Source organism: Channa argus, chromosome 8 (genome assembly GCF_033026475.1).
Source record: "Channa argus isolate prfri chromosome 8, Channa argus male v1.0, whole genome shotgun sequence".
Taxonomy (NCBI): Eukaryota; Metazoa; Chordata; class Actinopteri; order Anabantiformes; family Channidae; genus Channa; species Channa argus.
The window spans coordinates 22,442,016-22,458,403 of NC_090204.1; the positions used below are offsets into that span (position 1 = coordinate 22,442,016).

General features: G+C 41.0%; 1 protein-coding gene across 4 annotated transcripts in view; it reads left to right on the forward strand.

The window, feature by feature from the left end:
• LOC137131884 (BMP/retinoic acid-inducible neural-specific protein 3-like) overlaps positions 1–16,388 on the forward strand; it is a 51,174-nt gene that overhangs the window by 23,345 nt on the left and 11,441 nt on the right. For all 4 annotated transcript variants that reach the window (XM_067513721.1, XM_067513720.1, XM_067513722.1 and 1 more), the window contains 2 exons: positions 14,960–15,065; positions 15,477–15,713. In XM_067513721.1, the coding sequence (XP_067369822.1) occupies positions 14,960–15,065; positions 15,477–15,713 (343 nt within the window). The remainder of the gene's footprint in view (positions 1–14,959; positions 15,066–15,476; positions 15,714–16,388) is intronic.

Below are 16,388 nucleotides of genomic sequence, written 5' to 3' on the forward strand. Positions count from 1 at the left end.
GCTCAGGATCATACTGATAAATAATAGGCAACATTATTATTAAAGTAGTCAGTATTTCAGTTTGGCTTTATAAATGCAAGAATGACCATCTCTAGGTTTGAGGATGTTCCTGCAGCTATGCACGATATCTTTGCAGTGATTTTTGCTTCCATTGGCATCTGTTAACATGGATGATGTGACAAAGTGATCTTTGAAGGAAACGGTAAAATGAAACCTATTATTGAGGCAGCATTAGCCTGAAGCAGCCCATGATGCCGAACTGCTCTCTGTACTACTTGGCAGCACCGATGAGCCATAAATGCTGGCAACTTGGTGAAACGGACACCACTATTGTGATATTCTTTGTTGCTGGTTGAGTCTAATAGACAATTTTACAAACATTCAGGCTCAGTGAACATGAGAGAGTTTTTCCAAGAGAAGAGATGAAGCGAGCAGTATTGTTTACTTCCCTCCTTCGCTTTTTCATGTGTGCATTCAAAGGCTTGTATATTGAACAGTATACTATCAAGATATGCTTATAATGTAAATATCGCTCTGCATATATTAGCGCTTAATACCTTTGTGGGTTGTTCATTCATCACTCTGTCAGTTGTTATCAAGCAGAATGGATTGAACTGGCTGAGTTTGCCCTTCGCTCTGCAGACTGAATTTTCGGTGCTTTCTGAAGAGTCTGTTCCCTCGTGCGGCTTTAATGTGTTTGCATTTGCTCGTGGTAAACAACAGATTAACGCCACTAAATGTAGCTAATATCTGCAACCTGGAAGGGAAAAAAACTATCTGAGACGCTGCCAGCATCTTTAGTCTGTTTGTCATGTGCTGGACTCCATTACACCTGTCTCTGCAGTGTTTCTGACTGGATGCCCCACATCCAAAACCCAGCTAAACTGAATAATGGATGCACACTTGCTGCGTTAGTATGAACTGTTCTTTAGGTCTGTGGTCTCTTTCTGCAACAATGTCACATAGGAAAAACTGGCACTGAATATGAAAGAGCATTTCACATTTTGGAAAAAGCTGTAGAACAAACAGTGCGGCGATCATCCTAAACAATACAAAGGAAAATAGATTAAAATGAAATGAAATAAAGACACATCGGACAGTACAGAGAGAAGTCACAATTACATTAAGCTATTAGGGCAATGAAATTAGTTTTCGACCTCGGGACAAATATGTGTCACAAATAATGAAGTGAATTTAAAAAAAGCATCGTTGCATTCTTGTAGCTATTATTGTCACATAGAGCTGTGTTAATGACCCAGTGAAGGTCAGACACCTCAGCTAAAGGCATTTTAATGTGCTATATTTCCAAAATGCATAAACAAAAATTGTCCTGTGGTTATTTCTTATTATATATCTCTGTAAATATAGAGAGAGATATATTAGGTTAATGAATAGATAGATGAATAATAATGATAGATTTTTTTAATTTATTAGATGTTTTTAAAGACTTACACACATTCTTAAACCAACATTTAATAGTGTCTACTCACATTTTGTGTCTGTCGACTTGCATTAGCTCTTTATCAGTGCTCTGGACCGGCATTGTCAGCCAAACACATCTCTCCACTGGATGACATGTTTGTTCATTCCCAAATGTTTGGTCTGGAAATGAAATGTGAAAAAATGGAAACAAAAATGGAAAAGAAAAAAAAAAACACAGTTTGTCAAAATGTTCTGAGTCGGCTTTACATTTTCATAGCAGTCTGAAATAAGCAGGAGGCAGCTGGACATGAATGTAGCATGTGAATGTAACTAATCCAGGTTGCAGGCACAATAGAACATTCACAATAGCCTATTCCAGCTGTCATTGGGTGAGAGGTGGGGTTTTTGAAGGGGTCACACATAGACACAGACAACAATTCATGCTCCCAATACAATCATTCTGGCAATGACCAGTTAACCTAACGTGCATGTCTTTGGGACTGTGGGAGAGAACCCGAGTACCTGGAGGAAACCCACACAAGCACAGGGAGAACATGCTAACTCAGCTTTATCTCATTGGTTCGACTGTGGGGGCATCTTACAGGGCACTTTTGCTGTATTTGGAGCTTAAATCCTCCTATATGTAAGTGTCTGTATGGGGATTGTTGAAAATGCTTGGGGTGGCTATAGCTCACTTGGTAGAGCCGGCGTCATTGTAACCCAGGGTTAGTTTTTCAGTTCACATGTTGAAGTGTCCTTGGATAAGACAGTGAAATCACATCAGTGGCAGCATGAAAACGTGTGGAGCTGCACAATTCATTTACAAAATACCGTGTTGAAGTCATCCTTCAAAATCTTGTGTTGTCAAATTCCCAAACTGGAACTAGCTCCTGTTCATTCAGTTATTCTTTCCAATCAAAGATCATGATCAAAGTCTTTGGACTAATCAAAAAGTGAATCAAATTTAAGAGAAAAATGGCTGTCCACTCCATTTTCACATCGGTGATGATTTGTGGCGCTGTATTTTGTCGAGTGGGTGTCACTTTATATACTGGGTAGAAAACAAAAGCAGTCGTTAGTGAGCATCCAACAGGACCGAACTCCATAGGAACAGCACAAACATCAGTGTCGATTTCCCTCATTTCGACTGCGCAGCTGGAGCTAAGAAGCTAAATTGCTTGCCTCTTTCTGAGTCGCAGCCCATTTTTCATTGACTTGTCCTTAGCGATGCCCCATTATACAGTGCATCGGAGATAAAATTGTACATTTTCTAAAGTGAATTGGCAAGAGGACGTTGAACTGATTTGGCAGCCAGCGCTGAACCAAAGTGCTGCTAAAAACCCCTCTGATTGAGATGAATAGAGAAAAAGCCCTCTGGGCTACATTTGTTTGTGAGGGATTTTCAGGTGACTGATGTAAAATATTCACAGCATCAGCGGCCTTTAATTCTGTACATGCCCCAACCCCAGTGAAGACAGATGCCAAAACAAAGCTGCCTTCAAGAAGAGCACCGGCCCCCTGGTTTTAAGAGATAACATATTATAAATGGTAGAAATGCCTGTCCTGAGGGCCGATGGAAACTAATCAAAGACGGGGGAAATGAGATAGGAGTGCGAGTGCTCCCACATTGTGTAATGTATCAACTCTTCCATTTCAGTAATCTCCTTTTGGAAATTACTGAAATGGAAGATGCTGAAATTTGTCAAACATTTTGCGATATGATTGGAGGTGTCACCGAGCAGAAGAGATGAGATGAGGACAGACAGGCTCGATGTAGCAAGGCCCCTCAGCCCAGGCTCGAGGAACAGCAGGTAACACAGGAAATTCAGCATCAATCAATATTCGTAGCTTTGATTTGCAGCGCGGGCTCTGCCATATTGAAGAATCATTAAAGTGAAGCTGTGAGGAGAATGTCATTGACGAGGAGGAGAAGTGATAAGGAAAGTTTGACCCAATTTGATGCTTTGAGTCACTCGCGCTGCGTTATGCTTCGTCTGTCCGAGTGTTGTGGGGGAATCGAGTAAATTTAGTCATGTGGTTAGATAATTAGCAAACAGGCCATCAAGATTATTGACGAGGTCACTGAGAAGACAAGAAGTCACAGGATGTGTCATGTTTTAGAGGACTGCTTAAGATCACTGTGGGCACTGTGGGTTGTTATGAGGCCCAAAACGATGCAGTACATAGTGGGTCCTGGGGTCACAAGGTCTACAGCAAGGTGCAATGAAGGGTGGTTATTGCTTCTCGAACAGATAACTTTAAAAGGGCAAAGAATGGTTAGCGTCAACTGCGTGCACCTGGTTCATGTTCATGTTTTGTGAGGGGTGAGGTCTCCTTTGTTGAGTTTCGTTGTAAATAGAAAGGGTTTGAGAGATGCAGGGGAGGAGACGCCAAGATCCATTCTTCTCCCTGCTGGCATGTATTAAACTCAGAGTTCTGTCTTCAAACATCTAGTAACGCTTTTCTACAAATTTCCACAGTTTAAAAATCGAGCTCCCGAAATCAGATACAAGCTGCAGAAATTAGTTTGAGGATGAGGGGATTAAAAAAAAAAAAAAGAAAGAAAAAAGAATTAAAAAAGCAGCAATCATTATCCAGCATCCTGAGCTTTCAATATATCTTTAACCTTTAACGAGATCTATAGGTTATTTGTATGGTAGAAACAGAAAGGGAAGAGCTGACTTCTCGTGTAAAGATTCTAGCTATTTCTTTTTCTTCTGCAGCTGGTTAAAAGAAATGAAGCCTGGAGAGAAGAAAAGAAAATCCCACATACGCAGAATCAAATTTGCTCTCTTGGCCCCTTCTACAAGTGACTGTTACTTCCTGTAAAATAGCATAGCTTTGCTTTCTTTAAACGGAATCAGTGAACATAACAGCACATCCAGTATTAAATTCCACTTTCTTCTACCAAAGATTCCCCTCTGCTCTCTTGTGGCTTTGAGTTGTTTTTTTGTTTTTTTTTTCCAGGGCACACAATAATCTCATTCTGATGCTATTTCCTCTCAAACTCTCTCCCCTCTCTTTTTCCTCTATGAGCTTATTCCTCGCTGGTTGACATTAGAGCGTAAGCCAGTGCAACATAAGTGGTCTTTAAACACGCACCGAAATCCTCAAAGACTGAATAAACAGGCGAAAACGTATCTCAGATGCAAATGTGGCTTTGCACATCTACTCTGCCGTGGTGATTAAGCAAATGACAATTCTTGAAGGTGCGGCGAATGAGGCAATTTTGAAATGAGCGATGATTTTCATGAAACATTAATGCTACGGTGTCTTGTAATTTTTTTTTCTTCTTCCCAGTGAGCAGAAAGTGCATCCATTTAAAGTCCATTGTTGCTCAGACAACTGACAACACAAGCTCACTAAGTGACATTTTATGCAGTTTTGTGGAATTATTCATATGAGGGATTTGCAGCAGTGATGAATCTTTATTTAAAAAATGCTCCCTTCTCACTGGTTTTATAATAATATTAGAGCTGTGCGTTTTTTAATAATGGATGTGCCTCAAGGCCATCTGTATCGGTGGCCCATGTTAACGGGCTAAGCGTTGCCCTGCTGAGACCCCACACCAAGCTACAGCCTATCATCCATCTATAAACTGGGCAAGATAAGACATAATCTGACTTAGTAGATAATACAGTTAATTCATTATTTTAATAGCCAACTTGTATCATTCGTTCTCTTTTATCGTGTTCATTTTATTTAATTTATTAATCGAACTGTAAGTGGTAATGTCTTCCTGCCAGAGAGGAGAGAGAGAGAGAGCACTGAGGGGAGGTGGATGGAATGGATGGATGGACGTTCAAGTGGGAGACAGCGGTTCGTTCCCCGTTCGTACTTCAGTGCTTTAAGCCAAATTATGATCTTTCTCGTGAGGAATCGCTCGTGGTTTCGTACCTTAGCACAACCACATAGAGTCTGTTCTGTGCATGAAACTAAGCAGGGTGGAGATGCATGTTCATTTTGTAATTTGACTTTTATTTTTGGGTAAAATAATCCTCTTTCAGCTGCACATTATAGAGCCTAATTCAAGGTCCCTGTTTTAAAATATCTCTCTACTTCACGCTGAAAAATGCCTCCAGATGATATCAACCTGCATTTCCGATTATGTCATCTCGTTGCTCACACTATGGAGTTTGGAATCATAGTCAAATTGCTTTTCCAGAGCTCCTCCGGATGACATCATCTGAACTCCTAATGATGAAAAACCCCAGGAGGAGGAGTTTTGCAGCCAGAAGCAGAGAAAGATTTTAATACGGGGAAGTCAGAGGAACATTTAAAAGCATTCATGTACTTTGTACATTTGCACGAGGGATGGACGTATCTATCCTCTGGTATCAATACTTAGTTACCCACCGATCGATTTTGGTTTTGGTCCGATCGATTTTGGTTTTGGTGTCGATACTTTTTCAAATATTGTGACAATACTGTGTTAATACGTGCAACCTGTTGTCAATTGCAGTTAAGTTATTAATGAACACCGTGCAATCATGTGACTTTTCTTTAAGGGACATTGGTGTCGTATTAGTATCGATGAAAAAGGACCGTAAACGACTGGTATTGTATCGAAAGGAAAAGTGTTAGTATCGCCCGCCTCAATACGCCCTAAACTACAGCCATAGGAAGAAAGTTGAAAGTTGATGAAGTCGCCCTTTAACCTTCTCAAAGTAGAAAACGTCACCTATTGCACCATAATTATGGGCTGATGGGTTTATTTTTTCTTGTGGCAATTCTACAAAGTAAGAGGAGTGTGTTTGCATAAACTCTCTAGTGGGAACACTGGGCCAGTCAATACCTCGCCCTCCACTGCACAGTCTAAGTAAAACAGTGTTCGCTTGAGTCGCGGTGCCAAACACAGACAGGCTCTGCTCCTCACCGGCCCCAGAAGTTGCCACTGCACTTTGTGCTCTGGGCCTCTGTGTTTTCTGGAAACACTGGAAGTCTGTGAGTGTCAGTGTTTGCCTGAACAACACGTGTGGCAAAAGGTCGCATTGCATATTCACTAAGGTGGGAGCTACTGTAGAAAGGCTGTCTTGGCACTGTTTACGATCGGGCCTAACCTCACGCACGAGGGACACATCAAGGGGAAGTTCTGAATGAATGAGCTGAGAAACATGACGAATGCAGATGCTTCCATACATAACGCGAAGGGAAATTTTAAATGCATGTCTTTGTAGATTAGTGCAATATCTTAAGGGAGACTGGTATTAAAGCCATTTTGAAGCCGCGAACACACATGAGGCACATCTGTAGTCGACTCGCTAGCTGTTGCTCATCTTACTGTGGCACAATATTTGTTAGGCCTGTGCATAACTTGCAAAGCAAAGCACTGATCTGATGGTAACTAAGCGTGTTTGTTTTTTTCTTTCTTCACTTTCCAGCTTTTCACAAAAGTGTCTGGTTCAAGGATCTTGAGCAACAATAGCGAAGACAGACAGATACAGACAGATTATTTAAAACAAACACAAACAGTTAAACGGTTTGATGGAAGAGTGAACACTTTTTTCACCATTTTGTGAAAATGGAGAAGTAAAAAATGTGTTGCCGTGGCAACAGGGACTCTCGCAGTAATTTTGTATTTTTATTTTACACACATGATGCACAGCAGTAGAAAACATAGGTGCTTTGCCCAAAATGATTTGTATTACTGCAACAAGAAACTGCCTCCAAGTGACCCACACATTGTAAAAAGTAAAAGATACTGAAACGTTATTTTCAGCATAAATCCATTTTGAAGGAGCATCTACATAGTGAGGAGACATCAGAAGGTTTTGTCTGGAGGGCAAAGTGAAATTCCCTGTGATAAGATAAACAAGTCACGTCCACAGCATGTGTGAGCATCTCAAACTGCTTATTCAACAAAAGCCTTTAAGTGCAATTAAATGTTCCATTAAATACAGCTGTTAGTTATTCCAGCACAGTCAGCACAATTATCTTGTACTCAATTATGGCACATTAATATTTCCCCCACCGACTGATCCATGTCAATTACATATCACATGTTTAGAGTAACGTGCGTGTTTACGGCCTTCACAGCGTAAACGCCCCAAGCGGTCTCAAAGGAAATGAATCTAGCAAAAGATATTTTTTTCTTGGGAGGTTGATTTCTAGTAGAGAAGCCCTGCTGCGCACACATGCTCTGCTCCATTGGGTTCTTTTTTTTTTTTTTTTTTTTGCAGATGGCCTCATTGCTATGCATAGAAAAGTCATCTTTAGATTTGCATTTGGTCAATTTTCCCCTTTAAGTTGGACATCTGTCTGCGTTAGAAATTAATCTGTGGATCCCTACGGAGGCAGCTCGTATTTTAATTAATTGTGTTACCACATCAGTAATGAAAAAATGCAAAAAAAAAAAAAAAAAAAAAAAGGGAACTCAACTCTCCCTCTCCCACACTCCTTCTAGCTCTGTCTGCGTGCCCTGCTGAAAATTTGGATTATGATTGACTAAATGTGAATTGAAAAAAAAAAGTAGATCGCTTAAGTATTTTTAGCAGGAGACTCAAAGAGGCATTACAGTGGATGCAGACCATATAAATACTGAGCTGCCAGCTTTTTCTCCTCCTTATGTCTCACTGTACTTTGTTGCCATATTGACCTTGTAGTTGTCAAAAGCGCACGTCAAAACTAAGACAACTTTTCTGCCCGCAGCAGCAAAATTCTCCCCTTTTCTTCCTGGCTGGATACCGTGGGTGCTGTCATTAATCCAGCAAGGAGATGTGGTTACTTTTATTGGACCTTTGGGAAAATATTAAAAGAAGACACCGTCATGGTGTTTGGCAATAATTCGCATGTGACAGGGGAAGGAGATGGATTTTCCTTCAGGTTGGCAGTTTATCTTTGCTGCCCAGGGAGCCAGGATATATGCATGCTCTAAATCAGGCTTTTGTCAAGGATGATTGAATTGAGATTGTGAACAATCTAACCATGAGCTCAAAGAAGACGAGGCAGTCTACAGTGTGTGTGTGCGCGTGTGTGTGTGTATTTTTATCAGCACAAATCTGGTGTTATGTCTTTGAGAATTGAATATAGTTACATCTTTGAAGACTTGCAGAAAAAGTTGGAGATCTTTTTATGCTGGTCTCAGAAGGTTTTCTGTTTCACTAACTTTATTCAGTTTTTGCCCAACTTCTGTGGTGGATTCAGAATGCGCTCAACAAACCTATTTGGAAAAAAAAATGTTTTATTGATATAAATATGCAATTATCACATTACTCCAATGGCTTAACCTTGAAATCTCATTGACCTTTGTCTTTTTTTCTAATTAAAACCTGCAGATTTTCCACACTTGCTCTTAATAAATAGATTCCATTTGAATTGTTTAACCCTTCACACTCACCAGCGTAGATCCATTAGAGATCATGCTCACCAGGCACAGGCCATGCGACCTGTGTGGTCAGGGCGCTCATGAACCACAGCCTCTGAAGTTTCTGGTTCTGTGGTCAAGGGCTCGATTGGGAGACACAAAGTCATCACTAAAAGATGCAAAGTGACTCAAAAATGATAAACAATGTCTAAAACTTTTAAAAAAGGGGGGTGCAACATAACCAAAAACAGGCACAATGGCCAGAATCAGACACACAATCGCCAAAACTGGGACAAGATGAGTGAAAACAGCCTCAAAATGTCTAAAAGTAGACAAAAAATGACCCCAAGCAAACAAAGCATCCAAAACTAGACATCGAATTACAAACAACTGACATAAGCATGTGAAAAGAGAGACACCGTGGCTTAGCTGGTTGAAGTGTCTGCCTGGGAAACAGGAGATCCTGTGTTCAACTCCCAACTCCCCGGCTGTTCTTCTATTTGTTTAAATGGTGTTGGATTAGCCTCACAGTCTGTTCACATGCATGTTTATGAGTCCTAACAAATCACAAATGATATGTTTAAGAAGGAGTAGGCGTTTAGCGCCCAGCTTGGCTCCATTGAAGTGAACAATGGCGTGAGCGTGGGCGGTAAGGCTAATGTATGTAGCTGTAGCTTCACCTATGTTATCTTTAGTTAGCTCATGGAAAGTAAAAAGAAATGGTGCAGACTGAGCTTTTGCTGAATTCCAAATCTGTGACTTTGGTAAGATGATGCGAGCACAAATAAAACAAGCACTTTGTGCTACAGAAGGCAATGTGAACAGTATTTACTGGAATATCCATCATTTGCAGTGAGAACACAACTCACCTGCAATGTTACAGCATGTTATTGTGGGAAATGTGTTCAACTACTGTAATTATTTTGAAACCCATGATGCATTAAAAGTATACTTTTTCAAATCGTAGAACAAGAATTTATTGTAAAATTATACTGTAGAAATGGCAATAATTTGTTACAGTGTTGCACTTTTTTGGCTCCTCCTGCCCACATTTAGAAGAAGTGTTCTCAAAGAAGACACAGGAACCGCTGTAAGAGTGTCATCATTTGTGTGCAGCTATAACAACTATTTCATGGGGATCAAAGAAATGTGTTGAAATATAAAAAAAACAAAAAAAAACCCCAAAATTATTACAAGACCACAAGTTATAAAAGTGCGAGGGGCCCACGTTTTTCCTACTGTATGATGGTGAAAGGTGGACTTTTGACAGTGGCCCTTCTCTGTTTGAAAAATCACCTTCTTACTCTACTTGATAAATAATATTTTACTGTACTCACTACTTTGAAAAAGTTGCGGCGGAATTCAAAGTGAATTTAACTCTGGAGTGAGGTCTGAGTTCAATGATGCTGAAACAAGATTTTAAGCACAAACCTTCTTTAATGCCAGCACACACCCCACACGGAGTCGGTTTAAAAATCCCCATCAGGGATGTCCCCCGATGCTGATACCAGTGTGAGACATCAGGCCCAATGCTGCCTTTGTGAACTTGTACTCGTACTTCTCCGATACCGTGTCAACCTCCACGAGTAGGCAGAGGGGGAAAAAGGTCTGTAGGTTAGAGAACTGATCAGGACAAAAGCAAAGCAGCTCTGTTATCTTAAGATCTAGTTACTAGCAGTCATTTTCATGAGTGTTTTAAAAACCTTAAATTTTTGCGACTGACATCAACAACAACCAGGGTTCTATACAGTAACTAGAACGTTACCTGTTCGCTTTGTTTTCCCAAGTTATTTTACCTTCATTGTGGACTCAACAGTCTGTGATGTCCACGCTTCTCCTTCCAGGATCTCACTCTAAATCTTTGCTTTGTTCACGCAAGGTTTTCTGTTCTCACGAGATTTGCTTAACTGCAGAGTACAGTTTAGTACTTGTATCTGTTCGCGGTATCGGTGAGTACTCAAATGTAAGTACTTGTACGTAGTCTGGGGAAAAGTGTTATCAGGACATCTCTAATCATGATAATGCAATTTTTAAAATTAATACTATATGAATGATTGATGATGGTGATGTCTCCTGTCTGAGGACCCCTATAAAATCTAAACGTCCCTCACTTCATCACACTTTAACAACAGAGTATGGCCTTGGAAAATGAAAGTAGTCCCCCCCCCAAAAAAAAAGAATTATTATTGAATCACATTTAATTTAAAATGCACGTAAATATAAAAAGCTTGTTTTGAAGTTAAGCCGGCAGAAAATGACAAGTGGCTTTTAATAGATCACCAAAGTGGTAGTAGAAATAAACACACTGGGCTCGAGTGGAGCTGCAGATCAGTTATCTGCTTCAACAGCTTTAAAATCTTCATTTGTCGCTGAAAACCATGTCCTCCACACACTCGGGAGGAGTTAATATTAAAATCAGGGAGAGGACAGGTTAAGTTTGATCATTAAGTCCTTGTTTTCCACTTTTACATTAGCATCGGCTACTTTTCATAAATTCCACATTTGTTCCTGAAACATTTTCCCGCGCTGGTGTTAAGCATTAGGAAGATTTGGGACTAATCACGAGTGCTGTTTTCATGTTAGAACCAAGTAGACTTCGGTTATTTTCACGTGGTTCTCCAGCCCAGACACAAGGACACGGTGCTGTTTGCTGCACAGACGGTCGATTTGCACAGACAAACGGCATCTTTTCCTTTTGACAATCCAGAGAATCCTTGCACACACAGCTCACTGCTCAACTGTCCACACTCCTCTGTGTGCAAATCCTTCCAATAAACATTTGCTTCTCGTGATAGGGGATGGACACACTTCTTTTCATGAGCCCCCTTTTGATAAAAACCTTTTCAGTAGTTTCACTGGCCCTAAAATATCCAGATTTCCCTGGAAAACATTTCTCTCACTTTGTAGACGTTGGCAGATATTTAGCTGTTAATTAGCCATAATTTTACGATGAAAATGAATCTCTAACAACCTCACCAAGTCAACACTTATGAACAGTTACCAATTATCCGGTCTCTTTGCTGGAATCCCTAATAAATGCAGATGCATAATTATTTCCATTTACCTACTTCGTATATTTTTTCAGACTCAAATACAATGAAAGTAGGTAATAGCTGCGGCAATTTACTGTACACTTTTAGAAAGCCCCCTACATGTCGTCCATGCCTTCTGTGAGACGTGTATAATAAGTTTCTGTGGAACATTGTCCAGGAAATTATCTGGAAAATTCAGCACCTGGAAAATAAAGCATCCCTGATTCTTCTTCTTTTACTCCCACATGGATGAAGCTGTTCTGTTAATTAAGCAGATACCGCATGCTAAGTGTAGCCCAAATCTGATGTTCCTGACTCCAAGTGATTCGAAGTGTGGCTCTTCCTCGTATCGGAGGAGGGCTCCCCTCATACTGTATACGGTCAGATCATAGTGTGCTTTGTCTTTTCTTTGTCTGTTTCAAGGTTTGGCTGTGGTTGTCTGTGCACTAGTGACTTTATTGTTACTGTAGACATGTGGCCCACATTTAAGTTCAACGCAGAAAAGCAGAAAAACAACCGCGTCTCTTTAAACGGTGAAGACAATTCGATTTTTTTCGATAAGGGAACAAAAAAGAGCCGGGCTTCCATGTCCCAACAGCAAATAAACACTGAGTGTAGTGATTTAACCTTAAAGAGTCGTATAGTGACGAAAGCCATAGGAATTAACGAGCACTTGAAAAGACTGGATGTTGTTGTGCGAGAAAAAGTTAGAAATAAATCGGTAAATAGAAATGTTGTCGTGAAACATTTTATTTTGAACCTTATATTAAACATTGATGTGTTCTATATAAACTGATGAGATGCCCTGTTCAGCTGATGCTTTAATCATTTCCTCTCACGATGAGCAGTGAAATGTTACTTTCATGAGTCGGCCCTTTATCTCCACTTCCTGTTCGGGACTTTTGTTTTGTAGCTCTTTCCCCCACTTCCTGTTTGCAGTTCATTCCTCCAGCTTCGACACTCATCACCGGCCATTATTGTTTACACCTGTTCCGCTGCCCATTTAGACTCAGCTCTCCCCTCACTTCCTACCTGATCCTCATCTTTTCTCCATTATGAAACAGCCTGTTTTCCGGTTTGCTTGACTCCTGTTATGCGGAATTCTAACTCTCGTTATTGGACCCTTGTATCTCTTGTTTTGAGGTTCAATTGGGGCCCGTCCTATGTTACTGTTTTAACCCGCCGTGCATCTTTTCCCTGCTTCCTCGTATTTGTTATTCTAGTTCCGCCTTGTGTTTTACTTTCTCCCCGATTCATGTTTTTGGAGGCATTTTGGATCATTATTGTTTCTCTAAGGCCAAGTCAGCCTCTGTCCTTCCATCTGGAGGGAGTTTTAGTTTGCCTTTTCATATCCCGTGTTCTTTAATAAATCTTTTATAATCCCACGTTCAAATTCTGACTCTCAGCTTCACTCACAGGAGTCCGGTTGTGTGTTTATGTTTGAATACTGTGGTCTCGATGTCCTCGTTCCGTGTTAATCTTCATTGGACTGTAGAATTAGGAATGACACAATTCATGACTGTCAGCTTCACCCTTAAGTTCCCTCTTACCCTCCTCCAGGTATTAGTTTACATGCCTGATTGCAACCCTTCTGTCGGACTGGATTTTGTTATTTGATTTGTTCCCTCCCTTCTCAAAATAAAGTTCCCTCATATCACACTGTGTTAACACTCCATTCTCCTGCACAAATCCCGACAGGTACTTTTTATTAAGGGAAAGGGAGAAGTACAGCACTGTCAAGCCAAAGACCTGAGACCCTTCTGGTTGGGTTCAGGCAAGAAAACCACTGATGTTAGAGCTAGAGAAACATTGTGGATGCTATTAAAAGCAATGAGACACGTTTTGTGTGAAATGACACCGGCCCTCGATCTTCCTCTGAGCCTAACCAGCTCCTGTAACGGCCTAAACACAACCGTAAAATGCTTTAATAACGCCGCAGTCAAACTAGACATTGCATAGGAACGTAATTTCTACAAGGGGCTTGAACTGTCTTATTTAATTTATAAATGAATGTCCGATGGTTAATAGGGAAAAATGTGTTGTGACAAGTTGTCAGATATACAGAAGTGGCATAGTGATCCAGGGCTAAATAAAAGACGTGGGCATATCCTCTATAAAGAGGCTGCTGGATGACCTTTTGTCACAGCAAAACCGACTACATGTGCCAGCTCGCTCGGAGTTTACTTTATGCCACTGAACCATTTGCTAGGTTTGTTCAACAGTTCTCGAGGGACCGGAGAAACTTGTGCTAACTAAATGTGTTTTCCTCCCCTCAAGCTGCTAGGATTTAATATCCAACGACCCTCAGTGGCTCACTTGGGGTGCAATTTGGTCTTTTCATGGAGACTTTGCACCTCCACCACAGCTCAGTTTGATCCCAGAAACGGTTGGTTTTTTTTTTGGGTTTTTTTGTGGTGAAACGTGTTCCATACTGTTCTCAGTGCAATTGTGCAAACAGAGGTGGTTTGATTGGTCATGATTGAAGTAATCGCACCTCGTATTTCGGTTTTTAACGGCACCACAGGTTCACCCGAACTGGCCAAAAATCAACAGTCAAAATGGCATTAAAAAGAAAATATATCCTTTAAAAAAAAAACAGTGGAAGTCTGTGAGCCAAAGGTAACACTGAAAATTCGAGATGCGAGTTTGTTGCATTTTTTGGTTACAACCTTGAACGTACAGCAGCTCTGAAAGCATGTAATGATAAATAGCAACAATATTGCATAACTCATTTAAAAGTTCGTGTACATGAATCCTCAGGTGCGTGTATAATTTAATAGGCCGTGCTTACACCCGCAACACAGTGGATTTTAGCATGTTACCAGTGTCAGTGGGCATTAAAATGGGTAAACGCAATGTAGGGAATTTGACAGATGACACCACAACTTACTCATTACGCCGTCCTCCAGGGATCCTTATCACAACTCAATTACCCACACACTAGCTCACAAAGTCATTATCTTAAATATGATTTCCACAATGCAGAGGTCTACATAATGCGTCACATACTTTTTTTCTGGGAAAATAAGAGTGAAGGCAAAGGGTGTTGTTAATCTTATTCTGTGTGACATTTAGTCATGTTCTCCCTCCTTTCACCCTCCTCTCTTTCTCCTTTATCTCTCTGTCTCTATATTTAATGCCATTAGTGGGTTCCTTTCTCAGTATGGATTATTGTTATGTGCCTCTGTTTTCCTCCCTTTAGGTGACCGAAACAAGGACGGGCCCTCTTGGATGCAGTAACTATGACAACCTCGACTCTGTCAGCTCCGTTTTGGTTCAGAGCCCTGAAAACAAGATTCATTTGCAAGGTTGGCCATCCATAATTGAACTCCCCCAATTTCAGATGGAATTGTCACAGTGTCTGTTCTCTGGCAAGCTTATAACTGCAGTACGAGAGCGTCAGAACAAATTTAGCTTCAATCACTCTTCTACTTTTTTCTTTTTTCTTTCTTTTTTTTTTTTTCTTTTTGGTCATGCACGCCTGCAGAGTTCTGACGTGAATCGCGGATAATGATTTAGAAACAAAAGCGGCACAACTCTGCAGTCAAAACACAATTTTAAGAGCATCTCAGGATACTACGCGCGACGCCAAGCACATGTTAAGCATGGCTCACGAAAAATAAATAAAGGAGAGAAAATGTATGCCAGGCTGTGGTGATTTACAGATCCAGTGTACAGCGACAATTCAGCTTTTTGTTCTGTTTGTGCCATTGCCTCAGGCCTCCAGGCCATACTGCCAGAGTATCTGAGAGCCCGGTTCGTGCAGGCAGCCCTCAGCTACATCGGCTGTAATGAGGAGGGCCAATTTGTGTGCCGGGACAATGACTGCTGGTGCCAGTGCACCGTGGACTACCCACAGTGTAATTGCCCCGAGGTGGATCTGAGGGCTATGGAAGCCAGTTTGCTGCAAATCCGACTTTCCTGGAACACAGCCAACCAAGACTTTGAGGAGTCAGGTCAGTGTTTTCCTTTTGTGCACTTGTTGGATGCCTGGGAGCCTTTCCATTACAACCCTTTGTTAGAAGAGTCGATGAATGGGGGGGGGGGCGTCTATGAAAACATGGGTAATTATGTCAAATTCGTGTGAACTGACTTCATCGCTACGGCTACGCCAGACAGCAATTTTTAAAGCTGCATCCTGCAAAAGCACACGAAAAAAGCTCAGAAATGCATTTTATTCTGTGAAGGGGAAAGACTTTGATGGATTTTACAGCGCAGGGTGCAGCCGTTACACAAACCTGACATGTCAGACAACCACTACACACGTTATAGATTTTTCAGGGTGGTATGTTATGGTGTAAGCTCAGGGCGGGGGTCAGGGGCTCTGAACAAATCTAGGTTTTTATTTTATTAAAATACTTTACTTTTATTTTACAAGACGGCAGCTAAAACCAGCTTGAAATCAACCTTTACATGTTACAAACCAACGATGTCACAGAAGTTTCCTTGCATGTTTTGGTGGATGGGGGGCTATAAAGTCATATAAAAGGCAGTCGTCCACGGACCACAGGGTCAGTGGTTCGATCCCGGCCACATGTCAAAGTGTCCCTGGGCAACAGCCCATTCTCATCCCCAGCTCCGCAGAATTTGGGAGGGTTGCATCAGGAAGGGGCATCCGGCATCGAAACTGT